Genomic DNA, 19926 nt, shown 5'->3' on the forward strand with positions numbered 1-19926 from the left:
AATCACCTATTTAAAGTATATAATTTATTTATTTTTAAAAAATTTAAAAAATTTCATATAAATAATTTTTTTAAAGAAAATTAAAAAAATACCTCAAATAGTTAGAGTCTGATAACGTGTTATAAAATATGCAAAAAAATAAATAGAGATGAGGTAGAATTTTATGTAATTCAGTTATATCTATTCCATGGACGGATGAAATAAAAAACTTCAATATTTCAGAAAGAGTCATAAGATGATTTGGAACTGACATTTTACAAAATATTGGAACCGGTCTTATACAAAATATCTCTGATCCTATGCAAGATATTTTTTTTTCTCTTTATCTCTCCTATTTTTTCTATGTGTCTACTAATTTCAAACAGGCAAATGTGCATACAGACATATGTTCCAAATGAGAGTGAGATGGTTTCCTTATATAAGGCAATAAGCATAGCAAAGCATTTTTTTTTTTTTTATTACATAGGAACTCCAGCTACCAATAAACCCTTCGGATCCCCTGGTGCGACACTAAACTTACGGATCGGCGTCCTCCCCCTAGATCTCACTGATCAGGTAAAATCCAAAATGCGAAGACGGCTTCTATGCATCAATTGGACATTCGATCAACCCAACCTCTGGGATACATTTTCATTACCATTCACAGTTTCCGCTAGCTCACAGAGAACTCTCATCATCCGTTGGCTCACAAAGTAAATTCATACCATCCACAAGTACTGCGAATTCCGTGAATGTATTTACCTAAAATTGAACCCCCGATACTTCTTCTTACGTGTTGATGTTTTTCCACTGTGTCATACCCATGGGGCACATAACAAAGCATTTATTAAGGTGAAAAAAGGAATGAGTGATAGTTATTAAACTTTTATGATTTTATCACAATAATTATATAAAATTAAAACATACTTGTCCTTAATTGCATGATAGAAAATATAAAAGGATCAAAATAAATTCCACTTATCCTTTCCCTGAAATAAAATTAAGGCGTCGTAGCAAATGTGAAGTATGTGTGGCGCTCGGACTTCCTCAGCGATGAAAACTGGCAGTAGAAGGAGAAAGTGGATATAAGAAACGACATCGCTTTCTGCGGAAAAAGCGACACAGGTTGAGTTCTGTTTTTCATCGTCGTCGTTTCTTCTTCTTCCTCCCTCTCCTCTCCACCTCCTCCTCCTCTTCTTCTTCAAACTAGAATGCCCTAAATTGAATACAATTTTTAAGATTTACCAAAATTTAGAGATTTCAGATTAAATATATGAAGCTTGGTTTCACCCGCTGCAACCATTCGATTTGGGTTGAGTTTGTTCTTCAGGAGGATTATCAATCTTCTACTGCGCTTATACGTTTGTGATCTGGGTTCCATTCTGTAATCTTGTCAACATTGGGCATACGATTGGTGTTTCTTGAGGATTTAAGGTAGGCTTATTTTTCTTAAATTTGAAATAAGTGGGCTGGTAATCCAAACAACACTGTAAGCATGTGTTCAATTTGAAACTGTTACGTTTTTTGTTTTTTTTTTTGTTTTTAATTTTTTGGGGGATGTTTGCTTGTTGATCTTTAAATGGAACATTATGAGTGACAATTTATCTTTTGAGTTAATTGTGAGAGAATTGAGTTTATTGTCGGAGACTAAGTGCTTTGCTGCTTGAAGCTTCTACGCATAAAAGACAACAAGACCTGCTTTTGTATTAAATTTCTCTAATATGGAAGTAAATTTGTTTGTCTGAGTTTCAAAAACATCCAACATCTGAAAGTTAAGGCTCATTTGGCAGCCATTTTATTTTTCGTTTTCTGTATTCAAAAATAGGAAAAATAAAGCCACAGAAAAACACGTTAGGTAAGTGATTTTTGAAAATCATTTATCAAAACTGTTCAGGCCATTTTTAGGAGATGACAAGAAGCGTTTTTCTAAAGAAGGGGATCTGCCTATAATTCTAAATGACCTAAACATTGGTGTTCTCCACATTTCCTCCTTTCTACCCTGCATTTTAAGAATCTTTATCAAGGAGGGACCTCAATTTTTTGATACCTTGCTTGCTTGAAAAGCATTATTAATTCATTGAATTTTTTTAATTCAGGTCTTTATGCAGCCTTGAACAAGGGGAAATGTTACCATGGATAAAAAAAAAATAATGGAACACGAAAGTTTGTTTCTTCTTTATCAAGCAGTCACCTCAGGTGATCACTTTGATGTAATCACTGCTAAGGAAATGGTATAATTATATATTGAGAGTAAAATGCGTGTAAGTCTAGTATGCTGTTGCTAGATCTATAACCCCCCGCCCCTCCTTCCTCCAAAGGAGAAGAAGAAGAAGAAGAAAGAGGGATGTTAATTTCTCTAGGCTGTATGAAGATATGTTTGTTCGATATATTTTGAATTGTGAACACACACGTGTGTGTGTATTTTCTTTCTCAGTGCTGAAATGGAGTTATCTTCTAGTGATCTGCACTAGAGAACAAGTGCACGCTACTCTAATTTAACATAGTAATAGTGGGACGATCCGATGCAATATATAAAAATGGTAAATTTCATGGACATACAATTTGCATCTGCTGTGGAATGATCATTTTATGGAATTCAGATTCATTGTCAATACACATTTTCTAGAATTTTATTTTATTTTATTTTGTTTGTTCTAGCCCAACATATTGTGTAGAAATATACAACGGAAGGAATATGACTTGTCCGTTGAGTTATGGAGTTAACTGATGGAACTTAGCTAATTGATTTTGATTTTTTGGTTTGAATATATAGGACCACTAAATTCATGCATATTGTCAACGTTACTTGTTCCATTTTAGTAGCCATTAGGTTTGCCATGCAACCTAGTGATGCAGCACACAAGAAAGAGTTCCTTTCCTAATTCTATTGTATTTTTTTGTTTATTTTATTGAGGATATTCAAGATTGTAGGAGATTATAGTTCAGCAAGCAAGGTTTTAGGGCATTATTAATTAAGGATTTAGCCCCTGTTTGAAATGCCTTAAAAATAATTACTTTTTTTTTTTTTTTTCAGGAAAGTACTTTTTTTGAGTACTTATATCAATAAGTAGTGTTTGGTATATACTTTAAATAAGTACTTTTCCAAATTATTTTTTTTAAAGAAAATAAGTATTTTCTGAAAAGGTTTTGTTTTTTTGTCTTTTTTTGGTTGAAAAAAGTACATGTTTGCAGAAGTACTTATAACTAATAAGTAATCTTTAAACTACTTCTAGATAAGTACTTTTTTAGATAAGTATTTTAAGTGGTTCCAAACAATTCCTATAGTATTTTAGTTTGTTTAGGTTTCTTAGTAATTTTAGTTTATTAAGGAAAGACTGCATACTATAGACCCATTGTGGTCCGCCCTTTCCCCGAACCTCACATACACAGGAGCTTTGTGCACCAGGCTGCCCCCTTAGGAAACTAGCATTTTAGTTTATTTAGGTTTCTCAAATTAGTTCCCTTATCTTCCAAGCATTGTAAGCCTATAAATACGCTCTTATGTATTAGTTTAAAGGGGAATTGAGATTTAACATTGTTGGATGTTATGTCTTGCATCCAGCAGTATCTGGGGCAGACTCTAATTAGACACTGTCAGTATTATTTGACAGGATTAGCAATTTCAACTCAAGTTGCCATGACTGTCAATGTTTAATGGGGTTGTCTACGAGTTTCCACTTAAGCTCATGGGTTCGTGACTTCAACGTAATTCACCTCCCCTGCCACTGCCAATGCAGCCATCTCCACTTGATCCATCTTTGACAACATCAGGAATCACCCCTCCAAAAGACAAATTTCTTGGATGTTGGTCCTGCATCACTTAAGAGTGTTGGAATGCTCTAATGGAATTTTAAGACTGGCTTTGTTTAATTTTAAATAAGTCTGAGAGAAAGGTTGAGGAAGTAAAAACTCAAGCATTTACAAAGGGAATAAACTTTTGAGCATTGAGTTCACTTGAGTGCATTACATGTCAAATTTTTCCAAGGTTGTGGTATGGATTGGGAATTGAGATTTCTTGTGTAATTTTATCTTTATATTTTATTTTTTTAATTTATTTCTCTCTTTCTTTTTCAGGCACTATGGTAAATGGTTTTCTGGAAATAATGAACTTTCTTTGTCTAGGATCTTAAATTACCTTATGGTGAAATGATTGGGAAATGTTGGAACTGAATTGTGCCAACATGGTGCATTATGGAGACAATGGGCAGAGTGGTGATCAGGTGGGTGGGGAGTTAGTTGATGTTGATGATGATAGAGACAGGGTGGTTGTTAATTCCCCTAGACTTCAATGGGATACAGATGTTGAGCCACATGCAGGTATTGAATTTGAATCCCATGAAGCAGCATATTCATTTTATCAAGAATATGCGAAGACGATGGGATTTACCACCTCAATAAAGAACAGCCGGAGATCAAAGAAATCAAAAGAATTTATTGATGCCAAATTTGCATGTTCAAGATATGGAGTTACACCTGAATCGGAAAGTGGCAGTAGTCGACGACCCAGCGTGAAAAAGACAGACTGCAAATCAAGTATGCATGTGAAGAGAAGGCCAAATGGGAAGTGGTACATTCATGAATTTATTAAGGAGCACAATCATGAGCTTTTACCAGCCCTGGCATATCATTTTCGAATTCATAGAAATGCCAAATTAACTGAGAAGAATAATATTGATATTTTGCATGCTGTAAGTGAGCGGACAAGAAAGATGTATGTTGAGATGTGTAGACAGTTCAGTGGCTATCAAAATTTTGGGTTACCTAGGAATGACATAGATTATCAAGTTGAGAAAGGGCTTTATTTGGCTCTTGATGAGGGAGATGCCCAAATTATGCTCGAGTATTTTAAGCATGTCCAGAAAGACAATCCTAACTTCTTCTATGCCATGGATTTGAATGAGGAACAACGTCTGCGAAATTTATTCTGGATTGATTCCAAAAGTAGGAATGATTATGCTAGTTTCAATGATGTTATTTCTTTTGATACTACTTATATTAGAAGCAATGATAAAATGCCATTTGCTCTTTTTGTTGGAGTGAACCATCACTTTCAGTCCATGTTGCTTGGGTGTGCCTTGGTTTCAGATGAGAGTAGAGCAACATTTGTTTGGTTGATGAAAACATGGCTTAGGGCAATGCGTGGACAAGCTCCAAAAGTAATTATCACTGATCAAGACAAGGCTTTGAAAGCAGCTGTCCAAGAAGCTTTCCCAAATGCACGTCATTGCTTTTCCCTTTGGCATATATTTGAAAAGATCCCTGAAACTCTTGCTCATGTAATCAAACAGCATGAAAATTTTGTGGCCAAATTTAACAAATGTATATTCAAGTCTTGGACAGATGAAGAGTTTGACTTGACATGGTGGAAAATGGTTAGTAGATTTGAACTTCAAGAGGATGAATGGGTGCAGTCATTGTATGAGGATCGTGAAAAGTGGGTACCAACTTACATGAAGGATTATTTTTTGGCTGGAATGTCCACAACCCAGCGTTCTGAAAGTATAAACTCTTTCTTTGATAAATACATTCACAAGAAAATTACTTTGAAAGAGTTTCTGAAACAATATGGAACAATCCTACAAAATAGGTATGAAGAGGAAGCCATAGCAGATTTTGACACATGGCACAAACAGCCTGCCTTGAAGTCTCCTTCACCTTGGGAAAAACAAATGTCAACAGTTTATACACATGCAATATTCAAGAAATTCCAAGTTGAGGTTCTAGGTGTAGTTGGTTGCCATTTTAAGAAACTAGGTGAAGATGGAACAACTGCAACATTTGAAATTGAAGACTGTGAAAAGAAGGAAAAATTTATGGTTGCTTGGGATGAAACTAAGTCAGAGGTTTCCTGTTTGTGTCGTTCTTTTGAATACAAAGGTTTTCTTTGTAGACATGCAATGATTGTTCTCCAAATATGTGGTCTTACAAGTATCCCATCTCATTACATTTTGAAGAGGTGGACAAAAGATGCAAAGATCAGGCAATCAATGGTTGAACCAACAGAGCGGGGACAAAGTAGGGTTCAACGTTACAATGATTTATGCAAACGGGCTATTGAATTGGGTGAAGAAGGCTCTTTATCTCAAGAGAGCTATAATATTGCATTTCGGGCACTAGTAGAAGCACTGAAAAATTGTGTAAATGTGAATAATAGAAGCGCAGTCGGATCTAGCTGCAATACTCTTGGTTTTCGTGAAATTGTGGAGGAGAATCAGGGAAGCCTTGCAAATAAAACTGCCAAGAAGAAGTGTGCAAACAAGAAAAGAAAGGTTGGTTCTGGAATAAATGATAGTGCTTGTATATTGTGCTTCTATCTCAGTGTACATAATCATGAAGGGTGTTCTTGAAGATCTCCTCTTTCTATCTCAGGTTCAGTCTGAGACGGATGTTATGATTGCTGAGCCACCAGAGAGCTTGCAACAAATGGTTTGTGCTCTATTATATCCCAGTAATGAGTTAATTGAAATCTTTTAAACTGATGGAGGGATTTGAATTATTATGATAAGATTGTTATCAGCAAAATAGAGCTCAGTTTGTGTTGAAAACACCTAGTTTTTTTTTAAAAAAATTTTTATAATAGAGAAATGTGGGGTATGTGTCACGGCGATGACCTGAAAGTATTAAAATGGATTTTTTAAATCTAAATGCTGTTCAATCTGGATAATTATATTTTGTTATTATATTCAAAGTTGGACATCCATGCTTGTAGGAAAATCTAAGCTCAGAGGGAATAACCCTTAATGGCTATTACAGCACCCAACAGAATGTGCAAGGACTGGTATGGCATTACATAATCTTGGACCTGTTTTCTACTTGCTAAGGTTTGCAGTAGTGTAAAATAATGTAGTTCAAGTTCTAATAATTTTAAACTGATGCTTGTTGCAGGTACAGGTACAATTGAACTTGATGGAGCCACCCCGCGATGCTTACTATGTTAGTCAACAGAGCATGCAAGGGCTTGTATGTCATTCATGAACTTTTGAAATTAATATGCATATATGTTTAATAGTTGCTGAATTTTTACAATTCTTATGTGGGCTTTTTATATGTGTAGGGGCAACTAAATTCTTTAAATTCACTTGCACCCGGACATGATAGTTTTTTTGGTACTCAGCAAAGCATGCATGGACTGGTATAGTATTTTTAATGGCACACCATAATTACAGAGAATTTTTGGTTCACTGTTATGGCTCAGATGAAAAAATTTCTCTAAATATCAGTCACATTAATGCAGGGACATTTAGATTTCCGACCAACTAGTTTCAGTTACAGCTTGCAGGTAAGTTGGTGAGAATGGTATTTGATTTTTCACTCAAGGCAATGGCACTTAAACCCGCATGGCATTTTATGACATGACATCTGTTTGCAGGATGAACCCAATTTGAGATCCATGCAGTTGCATGACAATGTTACGAGACAGGGATGACATCTCAACGGCTAGTACACTAATAATCTTCTCTAGGGTGGTTTATGCTTTAGCCCACTGAGGTAAATAGAAAAGGTATATCCAGGATGTGATTCCTGAATTGCTTCCTTCTGGTATGTTTCAAGAGCAGCAAAAGATTTATAAAATGAAGGACGTAGCACCCAGTGCACAAAAGAATTGGAAAACAGAAGATGTTACACTCAGTGCACAAAGCTCCCACAAATTCATCAGTTCTTTTCCTTTCAGTTGGGAATTATATCCCAGAATATGCACTTGCTACACATAATCCGAACATATTTCATGTGATTCATACTGTACTCTTGACGGCAATACAATTTGAAGGCTGCTGGACTTCTTCTGGTTTCAATTCATGGATATGTCTTGCTGGGGTACCAAATGCAGCCAAGCTATTTGTAAGTTGGGACTATGGAGGTGTTTGAAGAAAAAAAGATCTTATACGTCTTGCAGGTAAGGATGCAAATATTTGTTGGTGCTGGAGCCAACTCAAGAGGTTTACCTTTTGTTCGTGCATGATAGATGATAGAATTACTGCTGTGACAATTTTTTCCCTTTCTTTGATTTCTTTCCTTTTCCATTTGCTGCTTAGCAAATTAACATTTTTTTAATTTTGATAGTAAGAAACTGCTAATAGTACTAGTGTAGACTGTTTTAATGTTATATAGGAGAAGATTCATTTTTGTGCAACTTGTTCATGTTATTTGTGCTAATTGAATCTGTTTATTGCACAGACCTGCTTGTTTTTTGGTAGTTTAAAACTATATTTGATGTGCGAATTTGTAAACATATGCATCTGTTTCTCTTGTAGTATGTGCACTGAAATCAACAACAAATGTAGAATGAACCAAGATTTATAGCTCATAGAATTTTATTTACCAAAAAATGACTTCTATAAGAAGAAAAAACACAAGTTAGCAACGGGCATCTCCCTCAAATCCTGATCATAGAACTTGAGCTAGTTTCAAAACTTTATAAAATCAAAAACACAAAACTCAGAGCCCTCTAATTCCAAGAGTTTCTAAGTGTTGTTTGATATGGTGCTAGTATTTTTGGGTTCATTTTATAGAAAATCTGTCAATTGTGAAGAGGTTAATAGCAAATTATTTTTGTTCGCATCGAGAACAGTCTAGTTTTAATATCATCAAAGTAGTAGTAAAGTTAGTATAAAAAATTTAAACCTTGTACAAAAAAATAATGAATACATGGTGCAGTTGGCCAAAATAATTTTGGAAAGAGAATTAAAATTTGAAAAGATTAGTTGCTAACGAGCCCTTTACATTTAAGAATTGCATTATTAATTTCATCAGAGACTTTATTTCCCATGTGAGCAAATGCACTCGCCAGTCATGCAAACTCTTGAAAAAGGATCCACCACCGTGGGGTTCAGATCAAAAACACCATATTCCAGTTCATGTATTTAGCATAACTACCATAATTTTTGGAGTAGTTCTTAAACTATCATAGCGCCCCATATATATATATATGGATGTTTTTATTTGTGTCTATAATTATAATTCATAATGTTTTAGATCCTTTGAATTGTTTATTTATAAAATTTACTACTGAAAGCTAAATTTTTCCTATCACTTTCACTACCCCTCAAAACAAAAATCTAAAAATTGAAGAGAAAAACAGTGAATATCCTCCTCATACACAATGTTTATTACAAAATTTTTCATTTATAAAGTACTCCCACATTCCAAAAGCAATTTTTGCTTTGAAAGGCCAAAAAAAAGGAACTTGTGAACAAAACCAACGTCTTTAATTTAAAAGAAAGCTATAAGCGCTTCTCAGATATTCACTTTTATTATTAATATTATATAATTATATATTATTATTCAAATATATAATCAATATATAAATTTTTAAGTGTGATAATGTTTTCAATAATAATTTTCTAATTAATGTCTATAGTTAACATTTTGAATATTTTTAATCAAAATTTTAATTTAATATTTATGTTAATTGACGTTTTCAATAGAAGGTATTTGAATTATCAACCAATATTTTTAACTAACAATTTTATTGAATATTTAATTGATGCTTTTAATATTATATAATTAAAAATTTTAAAAAATATTAATAAACATTTCAAATATTGTCTAATTGAAAAGTTAATTAAAAATATTTCTAATTAATTTTTTAATTAACATTATCTTTTCTAATTAAAAAATTAATTAATATTTGTATTATTTAACAAATTAGTTAACCTTTTAATAAAAGATTTATGATTAATATATTTAAAAAACATTTTTTAAATATTTCGTAGTTAAATAACAATAAAATTTATGTTAGTTTAAAATTTTAATTGCAACTTCAATATTTTCTATTAAATAAAACAATATTTTTTTTTTACTTAAAATAAAATTTTTGTTTTATATTTTTAAGAATATTAATTTAAAATATTTATTAATTTTTTCTTAGCTCTTAATTAACTAAATGACCCCATGCTCATTAATTATTTAACTTTATAGGTTTGCTGCTGCTTTTTTATAATAACTACTCATAAGTATTTAAAAGCAATCCCCAATTACTTCTCAAAAGTACTTATTTTTTTTCTCTAAAATAATTTTGAAAAGAGTTTTTTTTTTTTTTACATTAAATACTTATTTGGGTACAAGTCAAATAGTACTTTTTAAAAAATATAATAAGTATTATTTTAAATACTTTTTGGAGTAGGTACAAATTATTTTTAAGTAGTTCCATTCAAGATTTAATATTTTCTAAACTAACACTTACTAGTTTCTTTTTTTTTAAGCATAGTAAAATAATATTTTAATGTTTACAACATTGTTTTATTTAAAAAGCATATGCAAAGATAGACAAAGAAAATATGTACAGTAAATATACTTATATTTTTATAGAATAATTATTTCTAACTGCAATTAGTTTCTTGGAAATTCAAAAATTTCACATCATTGCATACTCTTGTGCATAACAGAGGGCTGGCCCTGTGAGGCTTTCATGGAAAACATGCATCACATCTTTTTAATTCTTCATCCGCCAATTTTCGAATGTACATTTGAAGGTGCTTCTTGGGGCACCCTGTCCCATTGTACTTGTCAAAGTTGAGCACCATGGGTGAAATATAGGTCTCCAAAGTCCCTAATTTCTATGTCTTGGCAACCCCTGTATTGATCTTAACTGCTCTTCTATGAAGGCCAGATGGTCCCTATTAACAATTATGGTGTATTCCCAAGAGGGGAGAGTGAATTGGGTATTTCAAAATTCTTAGGTTAAGTGTGTCTAACTTTAAGTCACAATCGGTATTACACAACTTAAAATCTTTCTAAGCAATTAGAAATACCACAAATTGTTGACGCATGTATGTAAAACAATCAATACGATAATAAATTAAACATACATGTGCAAATATTAAATAGCGTACGGAAGGAGAAAGTAGGCACAATATTATTATCGAAGTTCAGCCAATCCTGCCTACGTCCTCGCCTCAAACCAAACCGCTTGAGGATTCATTATATGCTCACTTAATCGGACGGAGCGACACTGTTTACAACCTCTCCTTATATGGCGAAGTCTCCTTAGCACACTTAACTGAGTGAAACCAAACCATTTATCCTTACAGGGCAGAGTCTCCCTGGCTCACTTACCGGGTGGAGCCAAACCGGTTCTTTTTTAGGGCGGAGTCTCCCTAACTCACTTACTAGGAGAAGCCAAATCATTTCTCCTTACATGGCAGAGTCTCCCTAACTCACTTATCGGGTGCAGTCAAACCTGTTCTTTGATATGAAAGTTTTCGTACAAATAAAGTGCTTCTCTAAGATAAGCAAAGATGTACAAATTAAAGCTTTAGATGCACTCTTAAATGATATGAAATAAGTTCAGTAAAGGATGGTAATTTTCTCAATGAAACTTTTGGAATCTTTGAATAAAATGTATATGATGAATATTTCAAAGATTCAACCCCAAAAGATTTTTTTCAAAAAGATATTTAAAAACTTATTCAAAGAAAGTTAGGGTTTTTGCTCAAAATGATTTTTACAATAAATACTAGTAAGCTTTTGAATCTTGCAATGGATGTGCACAAAGATTCACAAGGTTGATAAAGTTTCTCCAAAAAAAATATTTATCAAGAAAAATATGGGGAGAAACTCAAGTCTTACTCTCTAGAAATGATTTTCAAAGTGAAGGATTAAAATGAGAGTAAATGCTTTGGATGAAAAAATAAATACCTCAAAATAAATGCTCCTTCCAACAATCCCTTAAAAACAATTTGATTTGCAAATAAGGGAGTGGAAGAAAATATAAAGCTCTCTTAAAGAAAATTTTTCAAAGGAATGAGTATAAGAGAGCATAAATTAAAGCACAAAATATTTGAGAGGATTTTCAATATGATCAATAGTTAAGAATTGAGTTATGAGAGGGATATTTATAGACTCTTTCAAAATATGATCATTAAGGACATGTTGGGTATTAATTAATTTGTTTAATTAAAAAATTAATGACCATTTTGCCCTGAAAAATGGTCCAACCCAAGAGGTCCGGTCGAATGGCGAAGGTGTCGATCTACTAGCCTTAGGCTATTTTCAAAAATCGGAGGGGCCTGATCAACTAGACAAAGTTCTGGTTGGCTGGTCCTCAATGATTTTTTAAAACACTAAGAATCAGTCTGCCGCCCTAATGATCTGGTTCACCGGGCTTGAAGGCCGGTCGACTGGGCATTTTTAGTTCATTTGGTGGCCAGTGGACTGGGGCTACTCACTACAGGCCAAATGAATGGGCCGGTCGATTGGGGCTTGTAAAACATTGAAGGGATGGTCGACTGGAGCTTTGTATATTTTGATTTCTAACCTAAAGTCTGGGTTGGTCGACTGGGGCTTACAGAACACGTAAGGGTCAGTCAACTGGGCTTTCACAGAATTGAAATTCTAGCCAAGTGTTATGGCCGATCGATTGGGGGCTATGTGTGCTGTTAATGGCCGATCGACTAGGCACTATGAAAAATTGAGTTTTGGCCCCCCCCCCTTTTTTTTTTTTTTTACCATAAAATCATTTTAAAACCTTTGCAAAATTTTAGTAAATTATGAAAAGGTTTTCTGTGAAAACATTAGTCCCCTAAGGTCAGTCTATGGTCATTTGAGCTTATCATCATACCATGCAAGACATGCATTATTACAGACAAATCCAAATATATTACAAGCCAAATAATTTATGTCTTCATTCCTTTTCTCTTCAATCTTCATGGAATATGCCAAGTTGAAATGGTCTTTAAGTTCCTTATGGTTTCATTTCCTTTTTCCTTATGTGTGAGCTGAAATATGAACATGTTCAAGTACTAAGCACACACATGAGATACTTGTATTTTGTCATTATCAAAACAAGGATTGGACTCAAAAAGTCAACAATCTTCCTCTTTTTTATGATAGCAAATACACGCGAGCAAAAATGGTTCAGCCTTAAAAAGGCTCTCTCTTACAATATGCATACTTTAAAAAGAAACAGTATAGTTCAAGCATAGCTTTAGAAAGAAGACATTTTAATTATGCATTTAGTTTCAGCATTAAAGAACATTAAAGCTCATATACTCATCCAATTTAAAAATTAAAAATGTAGGGAGTATAAAAAGATTAACAACATTTTGCACAATATTTTGCTCAAAACATCTCTCCCTCTTTTGGCATCAGCAAAAAGGGTTAAGTTAAGTGTAAAATAAATTGAGCATTAAAAGGAACTCAGCTTAAAAATAGAAACTCCCCTTATTTGATAAACATTTTGGGCATATAAAAGCATTCTTACTACTGGTTTGAAAAAGAATTGGCAATTTAGCACACAAAAAGCAATATAACTGGCCATACAAAGTTAAAATGACACGTTAAACATGGTCAGACCATAAATATCCACAAACCATTGCAATTTAAACATTTCATGAGACTCGTAAAAATATTTGAGTTCAAAACATACTACATATGACAGCAAGTCTAGGCTTGATCATAAGATCAGTCTAACTAGTTCGCAAGCATTTCATATAATCAATGAACTAGGTAGGCAATGCCCTTTTCAAGAAAATCATAAAAAAAAAATAAGCATTTAAAAAATTTTAAACTTCCTGACAAACATTTGAATTTCATAAAAATAAGAACTACTTGTCATGAATCTGTTGATGAAAGAGAAGAATTTTAGTTTAAAAAACATTTCTTTCCATAAAACAAAAATATTTCCCCCTTTTGATATCATCAAAGAGTATTAGGGACTATGTTTGCTGAAAAAGAAACTTTAACATGAAAGTTCAAGTAAGCTTTATTTTTCTAATTAAGCATTTAAGAGCAATTCATAATATAACCAGAAAAAGCAACCATATGAATCTTAAAGATAGACAATTTAAATACAAGATCATATGACAAATTTTGAAAAACTTTGTGGGTAAGCAAGATATGTCAATTTAAAATATTCAATACAATCATCATAATTGAGTACAAGCCACAGTGAATTTAAAATAGATCTAAGCCAAAAATGTTGGTGAGCAAAATAAGATAGAAATTTATTTTTAGGTGCTTCCCCTTTCGATTTGAATCCTAACTTAGATGCAATGACCTGCTTATACTTATCAAGGACTACATTCATTAAGAGTGCCAAGCCATATAAGCAATCATTTTAAATCCCTTAGGACAGATATACTAGATAAAAGCTAATTTATTCTTAATATGCAACTAGTATAATCATTCCTATAGATCACAAATGCATCATAAAATAAATACTAAGGCATACTATAATGCTCATAACCGAGAACAATCCATATATACTCATAAAGCCACAAAAACTGGATATGATGTTCAACAGTTTTTAGAAGAGCCTTAATATTCAAAAAGCTAAACACGTGTGATGCAAATGAGTCCTCAAGATATTTAAACTAATGCTTTTTCTCCAAAGATGGAGCTCAGCTCCCTTGAAGGCACATGAAAAAGCATTTTCAGCTAAGGATGAAGATATTTTATTTAAACTTTTATTATTCAATTATGCTTCAAGAGAGATTTAACATGTAGTATGTTATAGACATTTAGCACAAAGATAACACCATATTGCATTCTAATTTAGCACTTGATAGCCAACAAGGCTATTCTCAAATAATTATGCAATAGATATGCAGTTCACACATGCATCCATAAAATCATAATCATTTTAGCATGTGATTTATGCATTTTGATTATTTTTGGGAAAAGTCTAGCAAAATTTTGGCAGCATGTCATATGTAAATAGAACATTTCCCATAAAGAAATGTACCAAAACCTGGTTGTTTTCAGCAAGTAATTCACTTTAAGCATGCAATAACCTAAAAGTATCTACCAGCATGCAATACACAAGTCACTGCATCAGCCATGCAGGTGACGTTATAGATTAAGTAGCATGCAATTCAGTATATACAATAACAACTCATACAAAATATAAACCATCCATCAAAGGAATTTAATCATTTAGTACATTATGGATAGTAATCTGCAATGCTATTCTTATAAAGGCATATTGGCATAAAGTATGATCATGAAAGCATTTAATGTATATAGCCATGAAGGATAAATGCTCCCCCTGAGTTATGCACAATCACCAACTTATTCCTTTCTCATCTATTCATTCTTCAAAAATTTAGCCAAGTGCTCTAAATTTTCAATAATTAATACTTGGCCTTGAATGCTTAGGCTTAGAGGATCAAAAAGTCACAATGAATATCTCTTTAGGTGAACTAAGCCTATTTTGCCTCTTTTCTTATGAATCGCAACACGTGAGTGGCTCAAGTTTGAATGGCTTTGTATTTTAACTATATGTGCCTAGGTCTTCTTGAAATTTATGCATTCGTCTAGATTTAAACCTAATGCACTGTCTTAGCCATTCAATTTCATTCTAAGGACATGAAGCTCTAATTGATCAGATTTAAGGATGAGAGCTTATGAAGGGAGTTTGGAAAAATACTTTTAAAATTTAAATTATTAAAGAGTTCAGAAGAGTATTTTGGAGAAACAGAACAATATTCAAAAATATTTTTGTTTCGGTAAATATGTCCTAACAGATTGAGCAAAGAGCAATTAGGAGAATATGAACTTTCTTGACTACCGTTCTTTGGCAATTTCTAATTTGCCACAAATGGAGGGTATCCTCTAGATATGATATCAAATTAGAGCAAGGATATGAACCACTGAAAGGATGAGTCTTTACTGGATATAATCGTGGTTTGGTAAAGTTTTCCTCTAAAGAAGAAGGCGAACCAAGATTAGGGAATGCTTGCATTTTTAGCACAACAGGAATATTTTAATACGACTTAGTGAAAAACTTGAATTCCTTAGTGGATGCTCCCTAATTTGATTATAAAAGGATGTCCTATGATAAGCACTAGGAATATTAGGAATTCATTATCATTAGTGCTTATGACTTGAGTGATGACTAATTTTTGATTAAGCATTTAAGGCTCCAGGATAATCTTAGGATTAGATATTACTTAATATATGATTCATTTCCTAAAGCTTAGTCTTATGCAATGGACATAGTATGCTTAACTTAAGGTTTTCATATTTAAGCATGGGTTAAGCATTTAGAATTATTTACCAAGTGAAATTATCTTTGTCCATTTGGAAATGGATTTTACTTTAGCAAGCTTCTGAGATATTGTGCAATAATGAATTTATGTTATTCATCTCAGAAATGAAAGGTTCCAGATATTTTAGCCAATTAAGCCCTCAACCTTTACTTTGAACCAATTAGAGGAATGATGTGGATTTTGTGGAGATTGATGCCTCACTCAAGTAGAGATTACCACATTCCTTTTTAGTTCAAAGCTTGCATGTGTAGCCAATAATTTCATATTTTAACCAATCATTAAGATATATACATTGAAAGTGGAATAGTGATCCCAAGAGGGGGGTGAATTGGGTTATTAAAACTTTAAGTTCCTTTTTCAATTTTTTTACTTACTTGTTTGATGTACACAAAAAAGCTTAAGCATCCAATCAATTCACAACTAAAACAAACCACAAACAATTAAACAAACAATAATTTAACCAATCACAAACCAACCAAAATGATGCAACATGTTGTGCACTTTCAGCGTTTGTTTAGTAGCCTTATAAATTGTTATGCAAGTCCTGTTTTTGAGTTGATTTATATTATTTTCTCTTAATTAAGATTTCCTAAAATTAACCAATGTACTCCCTTGTGGGTTTCTGCAAACGGTTAATTGAAACTTACTTTCTTTGAATTAAGAGTCTTCTTTTTGTTTGAGCCCTATAGCCTACACTTAGCACATACACACACAATATATGAAGTACTAAAATTTAAAAGAATAGGGAAATAAGAACACCACATTTTTACGAGGTTCGGCTTATCCCCAGCCTATGTCCTCGCCTTTGGCTAATACCACCAAAGGATTCCACTATGAATGCTCTTTTCTGAGTGGAGCAAACCTTTTACAATTTTCCCTCCTTAAGGGTAGAGCACCCTCTCCAAGCGATTATGTTGACTCTACGAGTCCAATCCAGTTTTGATGATGAAAAATCACTTAGTATTTGATATGTGCATTGAGTTTGTGAACAGGAACCATATTAAGCATGTACAGAAGGATAACAAGTCATGGAAGTCTTAAAGTAAAACATACATATCTTGGCAAGATCCATGGAACTCAAAGAGTACGAGAATCAAGATGCAAGCGGCAAAATTCAAAAACATCTTGGGAATGGGTACTTAGACTTCATGTATTTACATTTTCTTATGATTTAATTTGAGGCTCAACATATACCTTTGAATGTCTTTAGGACTTTTGCATTTCATGAACATCATTAGGGGACATTCATGGACTTAGAAATAATGTCAAAACCCTGGAAAATGTTTTTATAAAAGAGCCAAGAAAGAAAGCAAAAAAAAATTTTGAATTGGAAAGTAAATATGAAGAAATTGGGAACTTTAGATGACTGAACTTTAAGTTCGGTTGACTGAAGAATTTCCTTAGATGTCTAAAGAATAAACTCAGTCGTCTGAAGATTTATGGGTGAAAAACAGAAACTAGCAGAAGCACCTCAGATGACTGAACCTTGACTTCGAACATCTGAACTCGACACTTCGGTCGTTTGACCCTGTGTCTAGGCTATTTTTTCGAAGGATAAAAATGACTTCAGTCGTTTGGCCCTTGACCTCAGTCGTCTGAACTTGCGGGAAATATTAAAAATCTAATTTTTATTGAGCCAACACTCGTACTATCTTAGGATCTGACGGTTGAGATCAATTCTAAGGGTAAGAAACTATTTATACTTCATATCTAAACCCTAGTACGTAGGAGAAAAGAGAAACGTGAAAAGTTAACATACAAAAGAAGAGAAGAACACATCTTGTTGAGAAACTTGAGCTAATTGTGATACGATTACCTGCACTTCAACCGATATTCATCTTCTTTGTGCTAATCAACTCAGAAAACCAAAAGGGATCTCACTCATACATCTTTCGTTCAACTTGGTATTGAGGTTTAATTGATTCATTTAGTTCTTTCCAAGAGATCCTCATATCAACATCTGATATTGAATACTTTTAGAGAAGTTTGATATTGAGTCTTTTCATATTCATATAAAGATTGTTTTTGAAAAGTTGAACACTTGAGAAAGTTTTTATTTAGCCATTGTTTAAAGAGTAATCGTTCAAGTGTGTTCAAAGTTAAAGACGTGATTTTTTGGTTACTTCTAAACTAGTTGATTAGATATCCTAAGAAGTGCATAACTAGATCTATACATATTGAAGGATATTTTCTATAAACCATATATTATGTATTTGATACTTGATATTCTCATCATATAGATACATGCATACATATATATATATATATATATATATATATATATATATATATATGGGCAAATACTACCAAGATCACATTGAGATTGAACTCTTGAGAGAAATATTGTTTTGACAAAGTGTGTGTCAAATCTTTGCAATCTTCAATACTATTTTTGTATTCAAAGATTTAACCTAAGTTTCTACAAAGTATTGATTCATACAAACATTTTGGGAGATTTGATAAAAAGAGAATTGTGTGTTGAAGCATATCATATATAAACAATTGTATCGTTTCATACATTCTGAGCTTCAAGTTTTAATCATATGTTAATGTATAAGGAATTTGAAATGTAATCACGAGCTTATGTTTGGAAGCATTTTTTAGTGTTTTTATAGATTCTATTGTATTCACAGTTCGGTGTGTGAACCGGTATTTGAGGAGAGAGTTGTATCTCTTGTAAGCAGCGGAATAGGAGGGAGTTATACCTCTTGTAAGTAGCAGATTGTAAGGGAAGCTCCATCCCAATTTAAGGATTAGAGATTTTAGTGAAATCCTTGAGTGGTTGCTCAAGGGGTGGACATCGGCCGAGTTGGCTGAACCTCATAAAAACTGCGTTTGTCTTCTCTCTTCCCTTTACTCTTTACTTTCAGCACTACATTTAAATTGTTCGTATTGAATGTGTAGGTTGAATAACATTGTACACAAGTAATTGGGTAATAAGAACTCATTGGTAAATTGAATTTGTAGGGATTAAATATACAAGTAGGGATTAAGTGGTAAATAGATTCAAAGAATTTTAAAATACCCAATTCACCCCCCCACTTGGGATTATACCTTAATCAACATTTGATATCAGAGTGGGTTTACATAGACTTAATAGTCAATTTGTAAAAATATCACATGATACATATCGATGTAACTCCATTCGGTGAGGGACACTCATCCACTAGACCACCCATTTTCTGTGGTGTAAATTACACCTATTGGAAACATAGGATGAGCATATATCTATTGAACGTAGATTGGAAGCTATGGAAAATAGTGACTAAGGGTAATCATATTCCCATGAAAGTAATTGATAAGATTAATGTACCTACAACTGAAGATGAGTATACAGAGGAAGATTGGAAATCAGTACAAATCAATGCTACTGCCATGAACTTGCTTTTATGTGCATTAGATGTCAATGAATTTAATAGAGTAATGGTATGTAACTCGGCTAAAGAAATTTAGGAAAATTTATAGGTTACATATGAAGGCACTAAGGAAGTCAAGGATAGTAGGATAGACATGCTCACCAGTGAATATGCAGCATTTAAGATGACTGTAGATGAATCTATTCAATCCATGTACACTAGATTCACACACATTATTAACTCTTTAAATGCTCTTGGAAAAACTTACCTTACTTATGAGTTGATTAGGAAAATACTTAGGGGATTACCTCCAGTGTGGGAAGCGAAAGTTATAGCAATAGTAGAAGGGAGAAATCTCAAGGAGATGTCGGCAGACGAACTCATTAGATCGCTTATCACCTATGAGCTGGCAATAAGTGAGAGAAAGAATGAGCAAAGCAAAGCGAAGAAGGTCACTGCACTTTAGGCATCATCAAGCTACTCAAGTGAAGGAAGTGAATCTAAAACGGATGATGAGATGGCCTAGCTTACAAATAAGTTCGTAAAGTCCTTGAAAAAGAATACGAAGTTCAACAAAAAATTCTGGAACTCTAAATTGGAAA

The 19926-nt window shown here is 33.0% G+C and overlaps 1 protein-coding gene across 5 annotated transcripts; it reads left to right on the forward strand.

Moving 5' to 3' along the window:
* Positions 1–962: 962 nt before the first annotated feature.
* Positions 963–8110, forward strand: LOC131149866 (protein FAR-RED IMPAIRED RESPONSE 1). Of its 5 annotated transcripts, XM_058100650.1 has the most exons (10): positions 963–1104; positions 1244–1413; positions 2076–2175; positions 4054–6248; positions 6349–6405; positions 6689–6757; positions 6865–6939; positions 7034–7111; positions 7214–7258; positions 7349–8110. In XM_058100650.1, exons 4-10 carry the CDS (start codon positions 4137–4139, stop codon positions 7403–7405), a joined length of 2493 nt encoding a protein of 830 aa, XP_057956633.1. In that variant the 5' UTR covers positions 963–1104; positions 1244–1413; positions 2076–2175; positions 4054–4136; the 3' UTR covers positions 7406–8110. The 5 variants fall into 5 exon arrangements, with proteins under 5 accessions (XP_057956633.1, XP_057956634.1, XP_057956635.1 ...); XM_058100651.1 differs by lacking the exon at positions 2076–2175; XM_058100652.1 differs by lacking the exon at positions 2076–2175 and having other exon boundaries at positions 1310–1413.
* The last annotated feature ends 11816 nt before the right edge of the window (positions 8111–19926 follow it).

This window comes from Malania oleifera, chromosome 2 (genome assembly GCF_029873635.1).
Source record: "Malania oleifera isolate guangnan ecotype guangnan chromosome 2, ASM2987363v1, whole genome shotgun sequence".
Classification (NCBI taxonomy): Eukaryota; Viridiplantae; Streptophyta; class Magnoliopsida; order Santalales; family Ximeniaceae; genus Malania; species Malania oleifera.